At 37.0% G+C, this 16,891-nt stretch overlaps 2 protein-coding genes across 4 annotated transcripts in view; one reads left to right on the top strand and one right to left on the bottom strand.

Moving 5' to 3' along the window:
• LOC127622130 (metabotropic glutamate receptor 1-like) overlaps positions 1-568 on the bottom strand; it is a 30,352-nt gene extending 29,784 nt beyond the window's left edge. For 2 of the 3 annotated variants that reach the window (XM_052096079.1, XM_052096081.1), the window contains exon 1: positions 504-568. The gene's annotated coding sequence lies outside the window, so the exon portion shown is untranslated. The remainder of the gene's footprint in view (positions 1-503) is intronic. The other variant, XM_052096080.1, reaches the window with a different exon arrangement.
• A 6,822-nt stretch (positions 569-7,390) lies between these two features.
• Positions 7,391-16,891, top strand: part of LOC127622478 (sialomucin core protein 24-like) — a 30,073-nt gene continuing 20,572 nt past the window's right edge. Inside the window, exons 1-4 of the mRNA XM_052096578.1 lie at positions 7,391-7,560; positions 8,339-8,410; positions 15,309-15,380; positions 15,842-15,971. Of these exons, the coding sequence (XP_051952538.1) occupies positions 7,485-7,560; positions 8,339-8,410; positions 15,309-15,380; positions 15,842-15,971 (350 nt within the window). The 5' untranslated portion in view covers positions 7,391-7,484. The remainder of the gene's footprint in view (positions 7,561-8,338; positions 8,411-15,308; positions 15,381-15,841; positions 15,972-16,891) is intronic.

The raw sequence follows: 16,891 nt of genomic DNA, 5'->3' as shown, positions 1-16,891 counted from the left end.
CGTGGACAGCGCAGACAACCTTGTCGTTAGACAGCGGAGTAAATTAGACGCGTCTTTATAGCCTACAATATGTTTGCACACAAACCCTCAGATATTGTATGTCCCATTAACACTCAAAACAATTTGTTTTTTTATTAAACCGAACGAGTTCATTTTCATTGCGCTCATAATACTAAAATTATTATTTTAATCTAAATCGTCTGAGGAACAGTCTTCGACTATATTCCATTTCCAAAATTATGCATTCTTACGCTAGACATTTAGATAAGAATAAATGTCTTATTGCATACGTTTCTACGCCTGTTATGTTCTGTTCATTCAGCATTTCAAATCAGCAATGGCTTAATCGATTGTACTCAATGACAAATGAGCCGTAATAACGATGCAATGCCTCCTGTGCACTCACATTAATGACATTGATGCACATCTGCCCGTACCGGCACGCAGTTACTGGGACATACAAACAACACATGAATCTGCACATGAATTCGATAGCTACGCACCTGAGTCAATGAGACATCTCTTTACCTCCTTCCGAGACAGCCGGTCCGCTGATGATATACATCAGTTATCAGAGTGCAACCAGACAGTGCATCTCTCTCTCTCTCTCTCTCTCTCTCTCTCTCTCTCTCTCTCTCTCTCTCTCTCTCTGTATGTCACATTTTGATATGTTAGTGGGAAGTGATCCACTTGGTGGTTGTCTGTACAAGAAGTCCAATTAAAGATGTACTGTATTGCAATTATAATGTGGCACATACGATATTGATTGATTGACAGCTGACTGTCGGGAATCATTTAGTTCAGGAAGAGAGATTTTGATATTTTGAGGAAAAATTGTCTCAAAATGGCCTTAATGTAAATAATTAGGCCTTTTATTTGATAAATATGTGACATTAATGAATTCCTTAAAATGAAGGCGGTACTGGGTCATTGGATCTAGGCTACTTTATGCAGGATGTCTCATTTAAAGTCCACCCTGCTCTAAAACAAACCAGCAAACAATTGGTTGGTTTTAGAAATTTGGGGAACTTTTTTGCTGGTCTGGCCTCCCTGCTAAACCAGCTGAGCACCAGCTTTGCCAGCTGGGAGACCATCTTAAGCATGCAAGGACTATCTTAAACCAGCTAAAATAAGCCAACCAACTTGTTTGTAACATATTATTTCAAATGGGTGCAACTGTATGATTTAAACTAAACATTTAAATGTATGTCTATCGATGAATTGCACTAAAAGGGATGAACACCTCTCTGCGAAGATCACAGAAAACATTTTATTATGATGAAGATGCTGAACGCAGGAGGTCATGCATCTGATTCAAGTCTCATGGAATGATAGCGTGTGTCACGCTCAATTGAAAAAACATGACTCTGAATGGGATTCATGACATGTTTTTGAGCTATGTGAGGGACTGTCTTTCTTCTGTTTTTGTTTTGCTTACTTTTTCTTTTTCCTCTGCATGGGCAACGTAGGACACATAAACAAATGACTGGCATTTTACACATTGTCCATAATAACTATAAATACAGTTGAAGTCAGAAGTTTACATACATGTAAAAAGTCATTAAAATATAGATTGAACTACAAGTCATTAAAACCCATTTTTTAACCACTCCACAGATTTAATATTAGCAAATTATAGTTTTGACAAGTCGTTTAGGACATGTCCTTTGTACATGACATGAGTAATTTTTCCAACAATTGTTTACAGAAAGATTGTTTCACTTTTAATAGACTATATCACAATTCCAGTGGGTCAGAAGTTTACATACACTAAGTTAATAGGGCCAGTGGTGGCTCAGCGGTTAAGGCTCTGGGTTACTGACCAAAAGGTTGGGGATTCAAGCCCCACCACCGCCAAGATACCACTGTTGGCCCTATCTGCTCCAGGGGTGCTGTTTCATGGCTGACCCTGTGCTCTGACCCCAGCTTAGTTGGAATATGTGAAAACAACTGCATTTCATTGGCTCTGTACCTGTACTCTGCACAATGACAATATAAGTTGAATCTTAATCTTAACTGTGCCTTTAAGCAGCTTAGAAAATTATGTCAAGCCTTTAGGCAATTAGCCAATTAGCTTCTGATAGGAGGTGTACCTGTGGATGCATTTTAAGGCTTACCTTCAAAATCAGTGAAGCTCTTTGCTTGACATCATGAGAAAATCAAATGAAATTAGCCAAGACCTCAGAAAAAAAATTGTGGACCTCCACAAGTCTGGTTAATCCTTGGGAGCAATTTCCAAATGACTGAAGGTATCACGTTCATCTGTAAAATCTTAAGATTAAGATTCAACTTATATTGTCATTGTGCAGAGTACAGGTACAGAGCCAATGAAATGCAGTTGTTTTCACATATCCCAACTAAGCTGGGGTCAGAGCACAGGGTCAGCCATGAAACAGCACCCCTGGAGCAGATAGGGCCAACAGTGGTATCTTGGCGGTGGTGGGGCTTGAATCCCCAACCTTTTGGTCAGTAACCCAGAGCCTTAACCGCTGAGCCACCACTGGCCCTATTAACTTAGTGTATGTAAACTTCTGACCCACTGGAATTGTGATATAGTCTATTAAAAGTGAAACAATCTTTCTGTAAACAATTGTTGGAAAAATTACTCATGTCATGTACAAAGGACATGTCCTAAACGACTTGTCAAAACTATAATTTGCTAATATTAAATCTGTGGAGTGGTTAAAAATGGGTTTTAATGACTTGTAGTTCAATCTATATTTTAATGACTTTTACATGTATGTAAACTTCTGACTTCAACTGTATTTATAGTTATTATGGACAATGTGTAAAATGCCAGTCATTTGTTTATGTGTCCTACGTTGCCCATGCAGAGGAAAAAGAAAAGTAAGCAAAACAAAAACAGAAGAAAGACAGTCCCTCACATAGCTCAAAAACATGTCATGAATCCCATTCAGAGTCATGTTTTTCAATTGAGCGTGACACACGCTATCATTCCATGAGACTTGAATCAGATGCATGACCTCCTGCGTTCAGCATCTTCATCATAATAAAATGTTTTCTGTGATCTTCGCAGAGAGGTGTTCATCCCTTTTAGTGCAATTCATCGATAGACATACATTTAAATGTTTAGTTTAAATCATACAGTTGCACCCATTTGAAATAATATGTTACAAACAAGTTGGTTGGCTTATTTTAGCTGGTTTAAGATAGTCCTTGCATGCTTAAGATGGTCTCCCAGCTGGCAAAGCTGGTGCTCAGCTGGTTTAGCAGGGAGGCCAGACCAGCAAAAAAGTTCCCCAAATTTCTAAAACCAACCAATTGTTTGCTGGTTTGTTTTAGAGCAGGGTGGACTTTAAATGAGACATCCTGCATAAAGTAGCCTAGATCCAATGACCCAGTACCGCCTTCATTTTAAGGAATTCATTAATGTCACATATTTATCAAATAAAAGGCCTAATTATTTACATTAAGGCCATTTTGAGACAATTTTTCCTCAAAATATCAAAATCTCTCTTCCTGAACTAAATGATTCCCGACAGTCAGCTGTCAATCAATCAATATCGTATGTGCCACATTATAATTGCAATACAGTACATCTTTAATTGGACTTCTTGTACAGACAAATGACTGAAGGTACCACGTTCATCTGTAAAAACAATAGTACACAAGTATAAACACCATGGATCCACGCAGCCATCACACTGCTCAGGGAGGAGATGCATTTTGTCACCTAGTGTTTGGTGCGAAAAGTGCAAATCAATACCAGAACAACAGCAAAGGACCTTGTGAAGATTCAGGATACAGGTAGACAAGTATCTATATTCACAGTAAAATTAGTCCTATATTACCTGAAAGGCTTCTCAGCAAGGAAGAAGCCACTTCTCCAAAACCGCCATAAAAAGCCAGACTAGAACTTGCAAGTGCATATGGGGACAAGTATCTTACTTTTTGGAGAAATTACCTCTGTGTGAAAAGGGTGAGGCTTGCAAACCAAAGAACACCATCCTAACCGTGAGGCATGGGGTTGGCAGCATCATGTTGTGGGGTACTGGTGCACTTCACAAAATAAATGTCATCATGAGGAAGGAAAATTATGTGGATATATTGAAGCAAGATCTCAAGACATCAGCCATGAATTAAAGCTCAGTCACAAATGGGTCTCCCAAATGGACAATGACCCCAAGCATACCTCCAAAGTTGTGGCAAAATGGCTTAAGAACAACAATGTCAATGTATTGGAGTGGCCATCACAAAGCCCTGACCTCAATCTGATGTGAAAAAAGCATGTGAAAGCAAGGAGGCCTACAAACCTGACTCAATTACACCAGTTCTGTCTGGAGGAATGTGCCAGAATTCCAGCAACTTATTGTGAGAAGCTTGTGGAAGGCTACCAAAAAATTGACCCAAGTTAAACAATTTAAAGGCAATGCTACCAAATACTAACAAAGTGTATGTAAACTTCTGACCCACTGGGAATGTGATGAAAGAAATAAAATAATCTTTCTCTCTACTATTATTCTAACATTTCACATTCTTAAAATAAAGCAGTGATCCCAACTGACCTAGGACAGGGAATGTTTTCTACGATTAAATGTCAGGAATTGTGAAAAACAGAGTTTAAATGGATTTGGCTTAGGTGTATGTAAAATTCTGACTTCAACTGTACATGCTTTAAAAGTTTTTTCCAAGTACCATGGGTGGCTGAATATTTATAAAATATTTGGATAGTTCATCTAAAAACGAAAAAAGTATTTCACCATTTACTTACCCTCATGTCATTCCAGATGTTTTTGACATTCTTTCTTCCGCAGAACACAAACAAATAATATTTCAAGTCTGTAGGTCCATACAATCAAGTGAATGGTGACCAGACATTTCAAGCTCCAAAGATCACTTAAAGGTAGCATAAAAGTAACCCATAAGACTCCAGTGGTTTAATCTATGTCTTCAGAAGCTAAATGATAAGTGTGGGTGTGAAACAGATTAATATTTAAGACCTTTTTTTAAAACTATATATATGTGAAGATTTAAATGATTGAAATATGAATCTGTTTCAAACCTAAAGTGATTGCATAAATTCAGAAGATTACTTTTGTGTAGCCTTTATGTGATTTTTGGAGCTTCAAAGATCTGACCACCATTCACTTGCATTGAAATGACCTACAGAGCTGAGACATTCTTCTTAAAATCTTCGTTTGAGTTCAGTCGAAGAAAGAAAGTCACACACATCTGGGATGACATGAAAGTGGGTAAATGATGAGAGAATTTACATTTTGGGGTGAACTACCCCTTTAAAGTACAGTTAGTGCAGTGTGTCTATACGAGTGAATATTTATGAGAAAGCGTACAGTGCCATCTGCTGACAGACGTAGTCTTACTCCAGCCCTCTTTATTTACTCCTAACGATGTGGAATGGTTTAGAATTTACCAAAGCCATATATGGCAACATTTCCCTAGCCAAAAAGCCTACAAAAAATTGGTAACATTTCCCTTGCAAAAAAGCCTGATGTCCGACGGTTGAGCAATCCAATGGGCCTGGATGGCTAGATATCCTACATTAATTGCTCTCAACTATATTACAATGCTGCCCTCTTGTGATTTAAGGTTGACAATTTGAGTAATAAAGGTAGACATCTGCCATCCATCAAAATGTTGAGATGAATGCTATTTTACACCATATTTTTGAATTACATATAAGCAACTTACATCGACAGAAAAGCCCAAATGAATCTATAGTTGCTGAGTCTTTTGTGTTTCAATGCCTTTAAGTACATCGAATACTGCTCATCTCTGACTGTATTGATGCCTGACTATAGATGATGGGTACCAGCCTCTATGGCATTTAGCCCCTCAGTCTCCTGACTTAAAGTGCTCACACAAGCTTATAATTTTGTATAATAGCTATATATTTTAGAAGGCTAATTTAGACAAATGTTTATCATTGCTTGCATGGGATACTACAGCCATCTTTAGCCTATCATTGTTGTTATTATGTCAAAGCCTATAAAGTTAAACAACCAAATTCAAAGCTGAAGTAGCCTATGTAAAGTTTTCTGCGTTAAAATAGTTTCTCATATCTCATCTTAATATGTAGAGACAACTATGAGTACGCCATTCATTGGTTTATTTTCTTGAAAACTGTAAACGCTGTTTCTGTTGCGCAATGAATATGTCTCTGTATGTTTTGAGAGACCCGCCCCAACAACGTTCCTCAACCAGTGGCGTGAGTTGGGGGCGGGACTATCTCTTTGTTTGACCAACCTCAGACGGGGGCGTATTCAAAAAGCTGTTTTGAAAACATTTATTTATGCAATTCATTATGGTGGCGCTAGTGGCCCAGAAATGACACAATTCAGAGAGCATACGCAGCTCCCTTTATGGCGATTCAAAATAAAACCAGGTGAGGGAGCTATAGGCATCATATTAACTAACCGGCATTTTGTTGGGTTGTCAAGGTAAAATAACTTTATAGGGTTTGCAACGAACACTCTCAAAATTATTAATGAGGCAATCACAAATTGCAGTAAGTGTTCACAGTTCAGCAATACTTTTATGCATGGCAACATGCAGAAGACGTAAGAAGCAAACACGTGGCAAAAGAAAACCCAGGAAAAGCGTAAACATTGAATAAGTAGGTGGAGTGGCAATATGCACGAAGATAGGTTTAAGAAAGTGGGTGGGGCCTTAACTGTTTTGATGCAATGGTTCTAATTAATATTGACTTTTAATTTTCACTGTGTATTTTCAATCCAATGGCTATTAACTTTTCACCGTGTCATTATTCGTGTTAGATCGCTGCTTATGTCGAGCGTTGTCACGTGCTACTCGTTGCTTTTCTCAGCGCTGGTCAGGATGTGACAATCACAGTTATTTGTGATCACTGGATGAGGCAGTTATTAAAATATTTTGATAAAAATCACTGTTTCTATGGCTTCTATGACAGTCAAAGTTACCTTGAAATAAAATGAGTGTACTTTTTACTGAATAAATGTCTCCAGTAAAGCAAAAAACGACCTGCGGCTTTGTGAGCCCTCAAGCGACCCTGGACGCAAATACTTTATTGTCTCATCGAGTAGTTACACTCATGCTAACAAACAATAGCTGCTTAGCTTGTAGTCAATGAAGCCTTGGGTTCCCTCGGGAATTTCCTATGGGTTTTTATAATGTTTTTTTTTTTACTTATGAGGAAAATAATGTCTGTGGTAAACATTACTTGACCATACGTGGATGTTTTGTTTTGTTCTACAACAACAATAACACATCGTCGTACGTGAATTCAAACGTGAATTTTGAACGCAAATTCAAAACCCCCATAATAAAATCCCACAGGAAAATCTCGGGTTCTCATACAAAGTGACGTCACGTCTAAACAGCTCTGTGAAGGTGAAAAAAAGAAGACAAAAACAGTCACGTGACCTTCAAAGCAGGAAGCGTAGCCACATACACAGCTGCACTAGTCAAATCGCAACCGTTCGACCTGAACGCCCGACCCAGGACTTAGCATTCACCTATTAGACACCATGTTTTGGAGACTTTTCTTCGTGACATTATTACTAGCCCTCTTGGGACCGATGACCGGCCAGGAATCGGCGGAGGGTGAGTGGATTTGTCACCTAATCATCTGATACATTTACTGTGAAACGGCGTGTTCCTGTTTGCACAACAGCAAACCAAAAGTCGCTATATCACGCTTTCGGCTACACCTTAACCGTGATTTTTATACCATTTAACATAACGTTACACGCTGCGGATGTACTTTGGTCACCGTTCGGCCAGTTAGACGCGCTTTTAAAAGTTGATTTATTTTGTACCTGACACGGCGTCAAAAAAACGCGGCACAGACGGACGGTCAAAGGTCTAGCCTAGCGCATGTTTACATGGAAAAACGAATAGGGAAAAGTGCATAAACTGACAGAAAAGTCTTTTGGCCATACACACCACACTATGTCCGCATGGTCACAAGATTAATTGGTCATCTTATCGATGTTGTTATTGAACTACTCAATTCCCCGTCTAAACTATTTCGGATGGAAAGTGTTGAAATGGCAGCAGAGAAGACTCTAGATTAGCATGCAATGGGCATGGGTTCCTTATCTTTCTTTTATTGGCTTTAAACCTTTTAATGATTACAACATGGTTACTCGGTGTTCTTTGCATCCAGGCAAGTTTCAAGGCTAAGAGATAAAAGTTTACACGCATATCCTGGCAGTATAACTAGGCCAGATATTCATGAGGCCTGTTAGGAACACATCCAAGTTTTGTTTAAATATGAAGAAAATGTTTAAAATGTGTAATAAAAAAAAAATCAATGGGAATATCTTGATAATTTTTTGGGCATACAAAATGTATAATTTAGTGGGTGTTTCTTTTGCAGATGGGTGTGCGTCACTGAAGATTTGTGAAGAATGCACAAATTTGACTAACTGCTATTGGATGACTTGCAAAGGTCAGTGCCTTCTCCATGTAAAATTCAAAGCTTATATGACAATAATCAACTGACCTCAAAACAGTATAATGCAGACAAGGTAGTGCATTTGGAATAGGCTGCTTGACCAAAGTTCACATTTAATGTTGATTGTTGTTTCCTGGTGAGCTTTCAGCATGGGTGGGGTGGGAATACCAACCTTTTGACGTATTTGCCATATTGCGCACATACCTCAACTGACTTGTTAGTCAAAGTGAATTGTTCCTCTTTACGTAGATATTGGCACCCTTGTTTTACTAATGCATCTACCACTGGCCTCAGAGTAGCATGTGATTTTTTTTTTTTTTCCCAAGGTTTGAATATCTAGCATTGTTTCAGTCTGGCTGATGTTCAGGTTTTCTCATATTAACCCTTAAATGCTTGGGAATTTCACTAAGCACCCTTACATATTAACCTATATAAATAAATCTACAAAATGCTCAGATAATGTACAATTTTCTAGACATTTAGAAAATAACAGAATCAAATATATTTGGATTTCTTTTTCATATATCAAAGGGATAATGCATCAAATCTAGAGCAATATTTTTTACTTTTCTGATATTTTTACTAGCTGAAATTTTATTAGATGCAACTGGCTGTCAAACACATACTGAGCTACACTACATTAATTGATGTACATTACTTCTATTATTGAGTCTTAATAGAAGCACAACTTGCAAAATTTCAGTAGTACACTAAATGACAATAGTCATGTCATACTGTTCACGTGTCACACTTGCTATGGTTTATTTCCATGTTGTTGTTTCATCAAATAGCAATGTCAAATGTAAGTCAATCACTGAAAAAACAGCACCACCTTGAGTAAGAAATAACAAGTATAATATGTATGACTGAAGAGTTGAGGGCACAAAAAATATATGAGGTACAGGGGGTGGAATGAGTTTCTGGGTCAGACTGCAGGTATGCATTTAAGGAATATTCTGGGTTCAATGCATTTGTGGAATATAAAAAAAAGGCAAAAATCAAAGTTCCAGTGAGGCACTTAAAATAGAATTGAATGTGGCATCTCCATAAATGTTAAAATAAACACTTTCAAATGTTTAGTCACAAAAAATTATACATGATTTTAGTGTGATATGGGCTTTCTAACCATATCTGTGTAAAGTTATGTCCAATGATACAACTTTGGAAACTCACTTAAGGTAACTCGCAGAGACACAGAGTATGAGCTGTGAGTTATTCAAAGGTTTTAGATTCAGTTGCTGTCTCTGTCGTTTGCTGAAGTCTAAACACAGTTCAAAATTCACTGTCGTTTAATTTAGAGTTGATAGATGAACTCAAGCCTTGATTGGACTTGTTTATTAAATAACGTTGTGCCAAATTTGATACAAATTTCTTTCTGGTGTTATGAAAGTCAACATCTTCGATATTTACCTTGGACACTGTCACTGTGGTTATAGACATTATTGATGGGTATTTGCAAAGAATTGAAAAGGGGCTAGTCTTTCATTTTTTTGTTCATAAAGAGCCTCACCTGTAGGCTGTAGGCTGTGTTATTAACAGTACAATTTGTGAGTCAAACCTGTTTGTAAATGCGGTTATCAAGCCTAAACACTGACTTGGTGAATGCAGCCTATTCCCTAGTCCCCTATTCAAAGCTTAGGTTGTGGCCAATTAATCGTCTTTGAAAGTCTTATGCAAAACCTTGCTTTTAAGGTAGCAAGCAAGTTATGTTCGAAACACAGATCCTGTAACTGTCTATTTATTCCATTATGTTGTAAATATGTAGATGAGATTGTAAACGTGTGTGTGTGTGTACCGTTAGGACGTTTATTTACTTGATGCCGGTTTTGGCCTGAAGTAACTGCCCTTTTATCCCTAGAGTCCTTATCCATGACTCTTTGGTAATGCATGTCAAGAAATGAGTCAGAGAGAGTAAACATACTAATGAAACGCACACACTGTTGCCATGGCATCAAGGCTCTTAAGGAAGAAAAACAGGAAAGTTAGTGAGAAAGTGGAGGTTTCATGGATGAAGAGAAAATTCCTATTACAACAGAAATGAATGAACCAGTGGAGGAAAAAGTATATAAAGTAAATATGGAAAATCTGGAGATAACAAAGTTAAATTTTGATATCAAAGATGTAGCTGGCCTTGAACTAGGCCCCATTTTCCAAACTAAATCCTATCTGCTTGTTTTGTAACTCTAAAAACAGTTTTTCATGCACTCCCAAATTTGCTAACATGTTATCAAATGTTAAAGTTGTGTAAACCATTTAAAATAGAAACCGGGCATGATTAAAAGTCTTGCATGTACTTTAAAAAAAAAAAAATCAGTATCAAACATTGTACTGGAAAATGACAATTTATTTTTATACAACAATTAATCATGTGAGGCTGTTGGCAAACACTTCAGTTAGGTGTGGTTTCATTTCATCCAGCATATATACGGGAAAGATTTTGCTGAGGTGTTATAATATTTACCCTGTTATAGGGTAAAGTTAAAATAATATAGTTGTGTACTTGGGTTAAAGGCCTTAAAAGTATAGTTCACCCAAAAAAGAATGCTCTGTGGAGCAAAATGGAGATGTTAGGCAGAATGACAGCCAGCCTGAGCCTACATTCACTTTCAATGTATGGAAAAGATGCTATGAAAGCGAATAATGACTCAGGCTAACATTCTGTTTAGTTTTTTTTTGTGTGTGTGTGTTCCATTGAGATAAGAAAGTCCTACAGGTTTTGACAACATGAGGGTGAGTAAATGATGACAATTTTCATTTTGGGTGAACTATCCCTTTAAGGAAGCTGACTAATGTAATGCTTTGAAACAGAATTAAAGTATTCAGCCATTTAATTGTTTTTATTTTCTCAATAAAGCCTCAGAAATCTGTCCTCCATGTAGTTAATGGTTAAATAGATTATTTATGCTTCATTACAGATTGCAGTGTTTCCCTTAACGATACAGAAATAAACCACTTCTGTGAATAAGCACTTTCACAGGCTTTGTTCTCAAGCTTAAATTTAAAGTCAGCTGTCTTCACACCCAATGAGACTGTATTGCGTCTCTGACAAGAACTTGTCAGTATGGAGAAGTGGTCTGACGGGACTGAGCAGGTGTAGTGCCTGTAACCGCACCTCCCCTCAACAAAAGCCAGTAGCGTGTCATTATGCTATCAGCTTCCTAGAGATGACGCGATCAATTTACACTGACTCAGACACAGTGGCTTTTATGTTGTAGTGCAAACATTTGGGGAGTATAAACTCTTATACAGTGGGAAATGTTTCAGTGCCTTGGATAATTGGCAGTTTTGCAATATTTTGATTTCACATGTTTAGATTGAATGTGTGTTTCTTTAAAGGAACATTCCGGGATCATTAGAAGTTAAGCTCAATCGGCAGCATTGGTGACAATGTTGATTTCCTCAAAAAATAATTTCAACCTGTCCATCCTAAAATCAAATGTACAGTTTATCACATACAATGGAAATAAATGGGGCCACTTTTTGGAGGGTTTAAAGGTAGAAATGTGAAGCTTATAATATTATAAAAGCACTTACATTAATTCTTCTGTTAAACTCATGTATTATTTGAGCTGAAATTGTTTAAAGCATTATTTTTTAGGGTTTGTTGACATAACATTGTCATGGCTATAACTTTACACAGAAAAGGTTAGTAAGTGATTTAATCACACTTCAATGCTAACATGGATATAACTTGTGGCTATACTGTAAGAAAAGTAGGGACAAGTCAAAATAATTTTGTGGAAATCATCATTATGCGACGTACTGTCGATTGAGCTTAATTTGTATTGAACTCAAGATATTCCTTTTTAAGGTTAAAATTTTCAGGACTCTGTTTCCACAATGGAATGTTTTCCAGCGTCCTGATAGAAATGGGCACAAATTGTCAGGCTAAATATGACTACATGAGCTATAAATCTACTAATTTGAATTATTTACATAGCTGGCTCTCTAGTGTAGGAACATTTGATAATCAGGAGGCTACAATTTTTAGGGAAAAAATTTATTCATATATTCAATGTTTCACTGAATCGGTTGTCTTTTAAAGGATTGTTCACCCAAATGAAAATCCTGTCATGCACTCATGTTGTTCCAAAACGTTCTCCCATAGAACACAAAAGATTAACTTTCATTGCTTCTTTTTATGGAAAAACCCATACTATTATGAGAGGGGAACTTTAGGGACTGATAGCCTCAGTCACAATTTAATCTAACAACTAATTTTATGTTCCATGGAGAAAGTCATATTAGGAACAGTATGAATGTGTGAGAAATGGCGGAATCTTAATTTTTGAGTGAACTATTCCTTTATTATATCGATTTGCCAGACTACTATAAGGTAACGTCAGACCTAATCACACATCTGTGAAGACAATATATAGTGTTTTGCTCACTTTTTCAGCAGATTGTACTGTTGAAACATTGTGAAACAACACCTTTTTGAGATTTAGGCTACAAGTCACATTCAGATTCAAACACATCGGTATGGGTTATAGTGTATAGCAGTTTCGTGCTGTATACTGAATACGTACTGAGTGGCACAGATGTTAAATATGTTTAAAAATGGAATCTCAATGCCTGGTTTTGCCCTCTAAAACCAAAAGCAGCAGAAGGTGGAACCAAGCCAGTTGACATCATATTCATTCAGCTGAATGCTCCAGAGAGTGCTTGCGTAGTCCTTTTACAGTAATGAACATTTACATTTCCCTTCAGTCATTTCTTTAGCCTGGGTTGCTGAATTTGTTTTCCTGTTGGGACAAATTGCTGAGGGCTGAGAATCATTGTGGAGTGTTTGGATGTTTTTTACTAGTCAAGCACTTATTCAGAATGCAAGGAATTGGAAACATGTTAGCTGTTGTTTCATTTTGATTATGCCACAGTATGGAATTCTACATGAGTTTTACCTTTCACAGAAGCATGTGACATTTCTCTCTCTGTGTATGCGGTTTCAGTTTTGAGGCCAAATAAAACACAATGTACTTTCATACACTTGCTGTATGTGTAATGTAATCCACCTGTGAAGGCATTTCTTTTGGCCCAGTAAATAGAGGAGCTTTTATTTTGAAGATAAATATCCATTCCGGTCACAGTTTAATAGAGTTTAATAAAACCAATATATCGGTTTTACAGATTAATCGTTGCCTTTTTTGGAACTATCGGTTATCTGCAAAAAAATATGCTGATAGCTGCTGATATTTTCTTTTTTGTCTCTAATGTTTTAAATTGAAGTGAGTGCATGCATGAAAAATGCCACTTTATAGAAACATCAACCATCATCACATAAATTGTCTCCAACTTCATATTGTGAATAATAATAATAATAATAAAATATAGGTCATTAAAAGCTTAATTAGGTAAATATTAAATAAAAAGCATTGTAACGGAGCCAAGTCTGTCATTTCCAAAATAAGTGTCCCTGGTGTGTTTCAGGCTTGTTTACTGTTAAAGTCCCACATTATGCATCCATCATCTTTTTCTGATTATTGAGATTTTGGTTGAAAAACAAACTGCATCTGGGATTTTATTAATTTAGGTCTCTGACCTCAATGTCTGTGCCGACTAATAAAATGTTGTAACATTCTGTGAATTGATTTTAAAAACTATCGGCCGATTAATTGGTTATCAGACTTTTCCACTACCCAGGTTATCGTATCTATAAAATCCACTATCGGTCGACTTCTACAGTTTAAGAAACTAATAATTTACTCAAATTGAGGGTTTCTAATACTAAACTCTTTGGCCTTGTAATCAAAAGTTTTTGTTTATGCACTCCCTAAGGATATACTCTAAATACAATTGTAATTCTTCTGAAGGGCCTGTAACATGGTTTGGACAAATCTTGTAAGTCCAGCATTACAAATCCAAAGTATTGGATTTGTAATGCTGACAAGACATGAGATCTATTCTGTCCCATCACAGGGATTTGCTACAAGGTAGGGAAGGTCTTGGGATTTTTTCTTTATTATTTTTTTTCAAGTGTTTCATTAGGTTAGAAATCTGTGCGGTCACATCATGAATCACATGGTCTGCTTCTATTTGAGTAAAGAAAAGCACTGTTCGTGAATCACATGGTCTGCTTCTACTTGAGTAAAGAAAGGTACTGTAAGACAGAAGAATTAACATTGCTGCTGGATTACTTTCTAGAGCTTCAATCTTCTATTGCACAGTACTGTCAGCCACAACACACATCAGTTAAGTGGATTACAAAACATTGTGGAAAAAAAATTTAACCATTGTTATCAGTAGGTATTTGAGGCCTGTGTTGTCTGTTATACACACAATGCTAGATGTGTAACAGAGAAGGTTACTCTTAATGGAAACCAGCTGATTGTGAGACCGGAGTTTTGCCAATGTTTTCTATTTAACCTGGATTCCGCCCCTTCCTCTCTTTTATATCTTTCTTATCACAAAGCATATCAGAGACTTATTTTTTATAAATTTATTTTATTACTGGGCCAAGAAACCTTGTTATCAGTCACAGGACTTTTTATGCAGTTTTGTTTGCTTTATCTTAGATGTGTAAGTTTTATTGAAGTGGTTGCCCTAATTCCTGTATAACTTGAAAAATGAACATATGTTTTTGATGTATGAGATATCTGTATCTCCGTGTTGAGTATGCACTACTAGAGATCAAGTACCACACATTTTCCTAAGAAATGCCTTTCACTGATAGGTATCCCAAAAATATTTCCATCAATCAGTCGAGGCTTGGAATGTCGTAGTCGATGTTTACAGTTTTTAGTGGCTAATGTTTGTTTGAGATATTGCAATGTAACAAAGATTTATTTTTCTTGTAATCCAAACACATTGAATACTTTTTTGGGGGACTTTTTACATGATATATATGTTTTACTTACTGATAATGTACATATATTTTTTCTTCTTTTGCATTCAGACAATGAACCCCAGTGTTTTAATTCCACCAGTGGAGACGCCAGTGCTAACTGCACCAATACTACATGTGCAGGTAACCCATCTCAGGCTCACCCCTTCTATAATGGGTTAAGAAAAAAAGATAACCGTAAGACCATCACAACTCATTCTGGCAGTTGGTTGTAGCGTGTGTGTGTGTGTGTGTGTGTGTGTGTGTGTGTGTGTGTGTGTGTGTGTGTGTGTGTGTGTACATACATACACACACACAATGTTAACTATGAGTTGTGTGTGGCTTACTGACCAGAAGGTCGGGGGTTCAATCCCCAGCACCGCCAAGATGCCGCTGTTGGGCCCTTGAGCAAGGCCCTTGACCCTATCTGCTCCAGGGGTGCTGACCCCAACTTAGCTGGGATATGTGAAAACAAATATGTTTCACTGTGTATATATACAAAAATGTATGTATAATGTGTGACCAAAATAAAAGCTTTTATTCTTCTATTGAATGGATGTTTGCACAATCCCTGTTTTAACTGTGTATTTCCTCTGGTACAAAAGTGGCAACAGTGGCCCCAACAGTGATCTCCACCACCATCAACTCTACCATCAACTCTACCACCAACGGCACTGTTGCTCCTAATGGTACAAGACTCATTCATACACTACTCAGAAACACTCTAGAACTAAGGTGTTGCCTCATCCAACATGGACAACCATCACACACATATACACACTTACCTAACAAAGTAAGTCATACACATCTAAAATGGAATGAGGGTGAGAAAATTATGTGAGAATTTTCATTTTTGGGTGAACTATCCCCTATAGGAATGTTCCACATTCAGCTGTAGAGATTAAGCTCGATCAACAGCATTTGTGGCATAACATTTATAACCACAGATAATTATGTTCACTCTTCCCATTTTTAAAAGCAAGAATTATGGTTACAGTATTGCATTTACTATGGAAGTGAACGGGGACAATCCAAACAGTAAACTTTAAAATACACAGTATAGCCACGATAATTAAACATCATACATGTTAACACAAGACTACTGACAAAATTACTCACTAACCATTTCTGTGTAAAGGTACATCAAATCTTTCAACTTAACTAGTTGTCATGACAACAACTAATCGATAAAACGATAATTAAAGTAATCGACAACAAATTTGATTATAAGTCAGATATGTGCGGTTTTCCAGCAAACGGGAGCACTGTATAAACACTTAATAAGCATACAGTTTAATGTGTGCTAGTTGCTGTTACAGAGTGCTTGTGCTGTTTGATGCAACAGAGATGTTTCTCTCCAGCACAGAACTTAAATTTTACTTTGATTCATTCTAAAAAAGTCAAACTCAGTCAATGTCAAAATCAGCCACGTATTTCCATTTCACAAAACGGTCTCCGTCAGCTGAGCAAACAAGTGTGCATAATAAATATGCATCAGTCAAGCAGATTGCAACCAAAAAGGAGAACAGAATTATTTTGATTAAACTGTGCCTTGCGGTTTAGTAATCGTGCAACATATCGCAATTTAAGTTTCAATGTAAACAATTGTGCAGCTTTCATAGATTTCGAACCAATGTCTCAGAGGTTATAGTCTG

Source organism: Xyrauchen texanus, chromosome 28, assembly GCF_025860055.1.
Source record: "Xyrauchen texanus isolate HMW12.3.18 chromosome 28, RBS_HiC_50CHRs, whole genome shotgun sequence".
Taxonomy (NCBI): domain Eukaryota; kingdom Metazoa; phylum Chordata; class Actinopteri; order Cypriniformes; family Catostomidae; genus Xyrauchen; species Xyrauchen texanus.
Note: the sequence above shows the minus strand (reverse complement) of the source record. Positions and strands in the feature narration are given on the sequence as shown.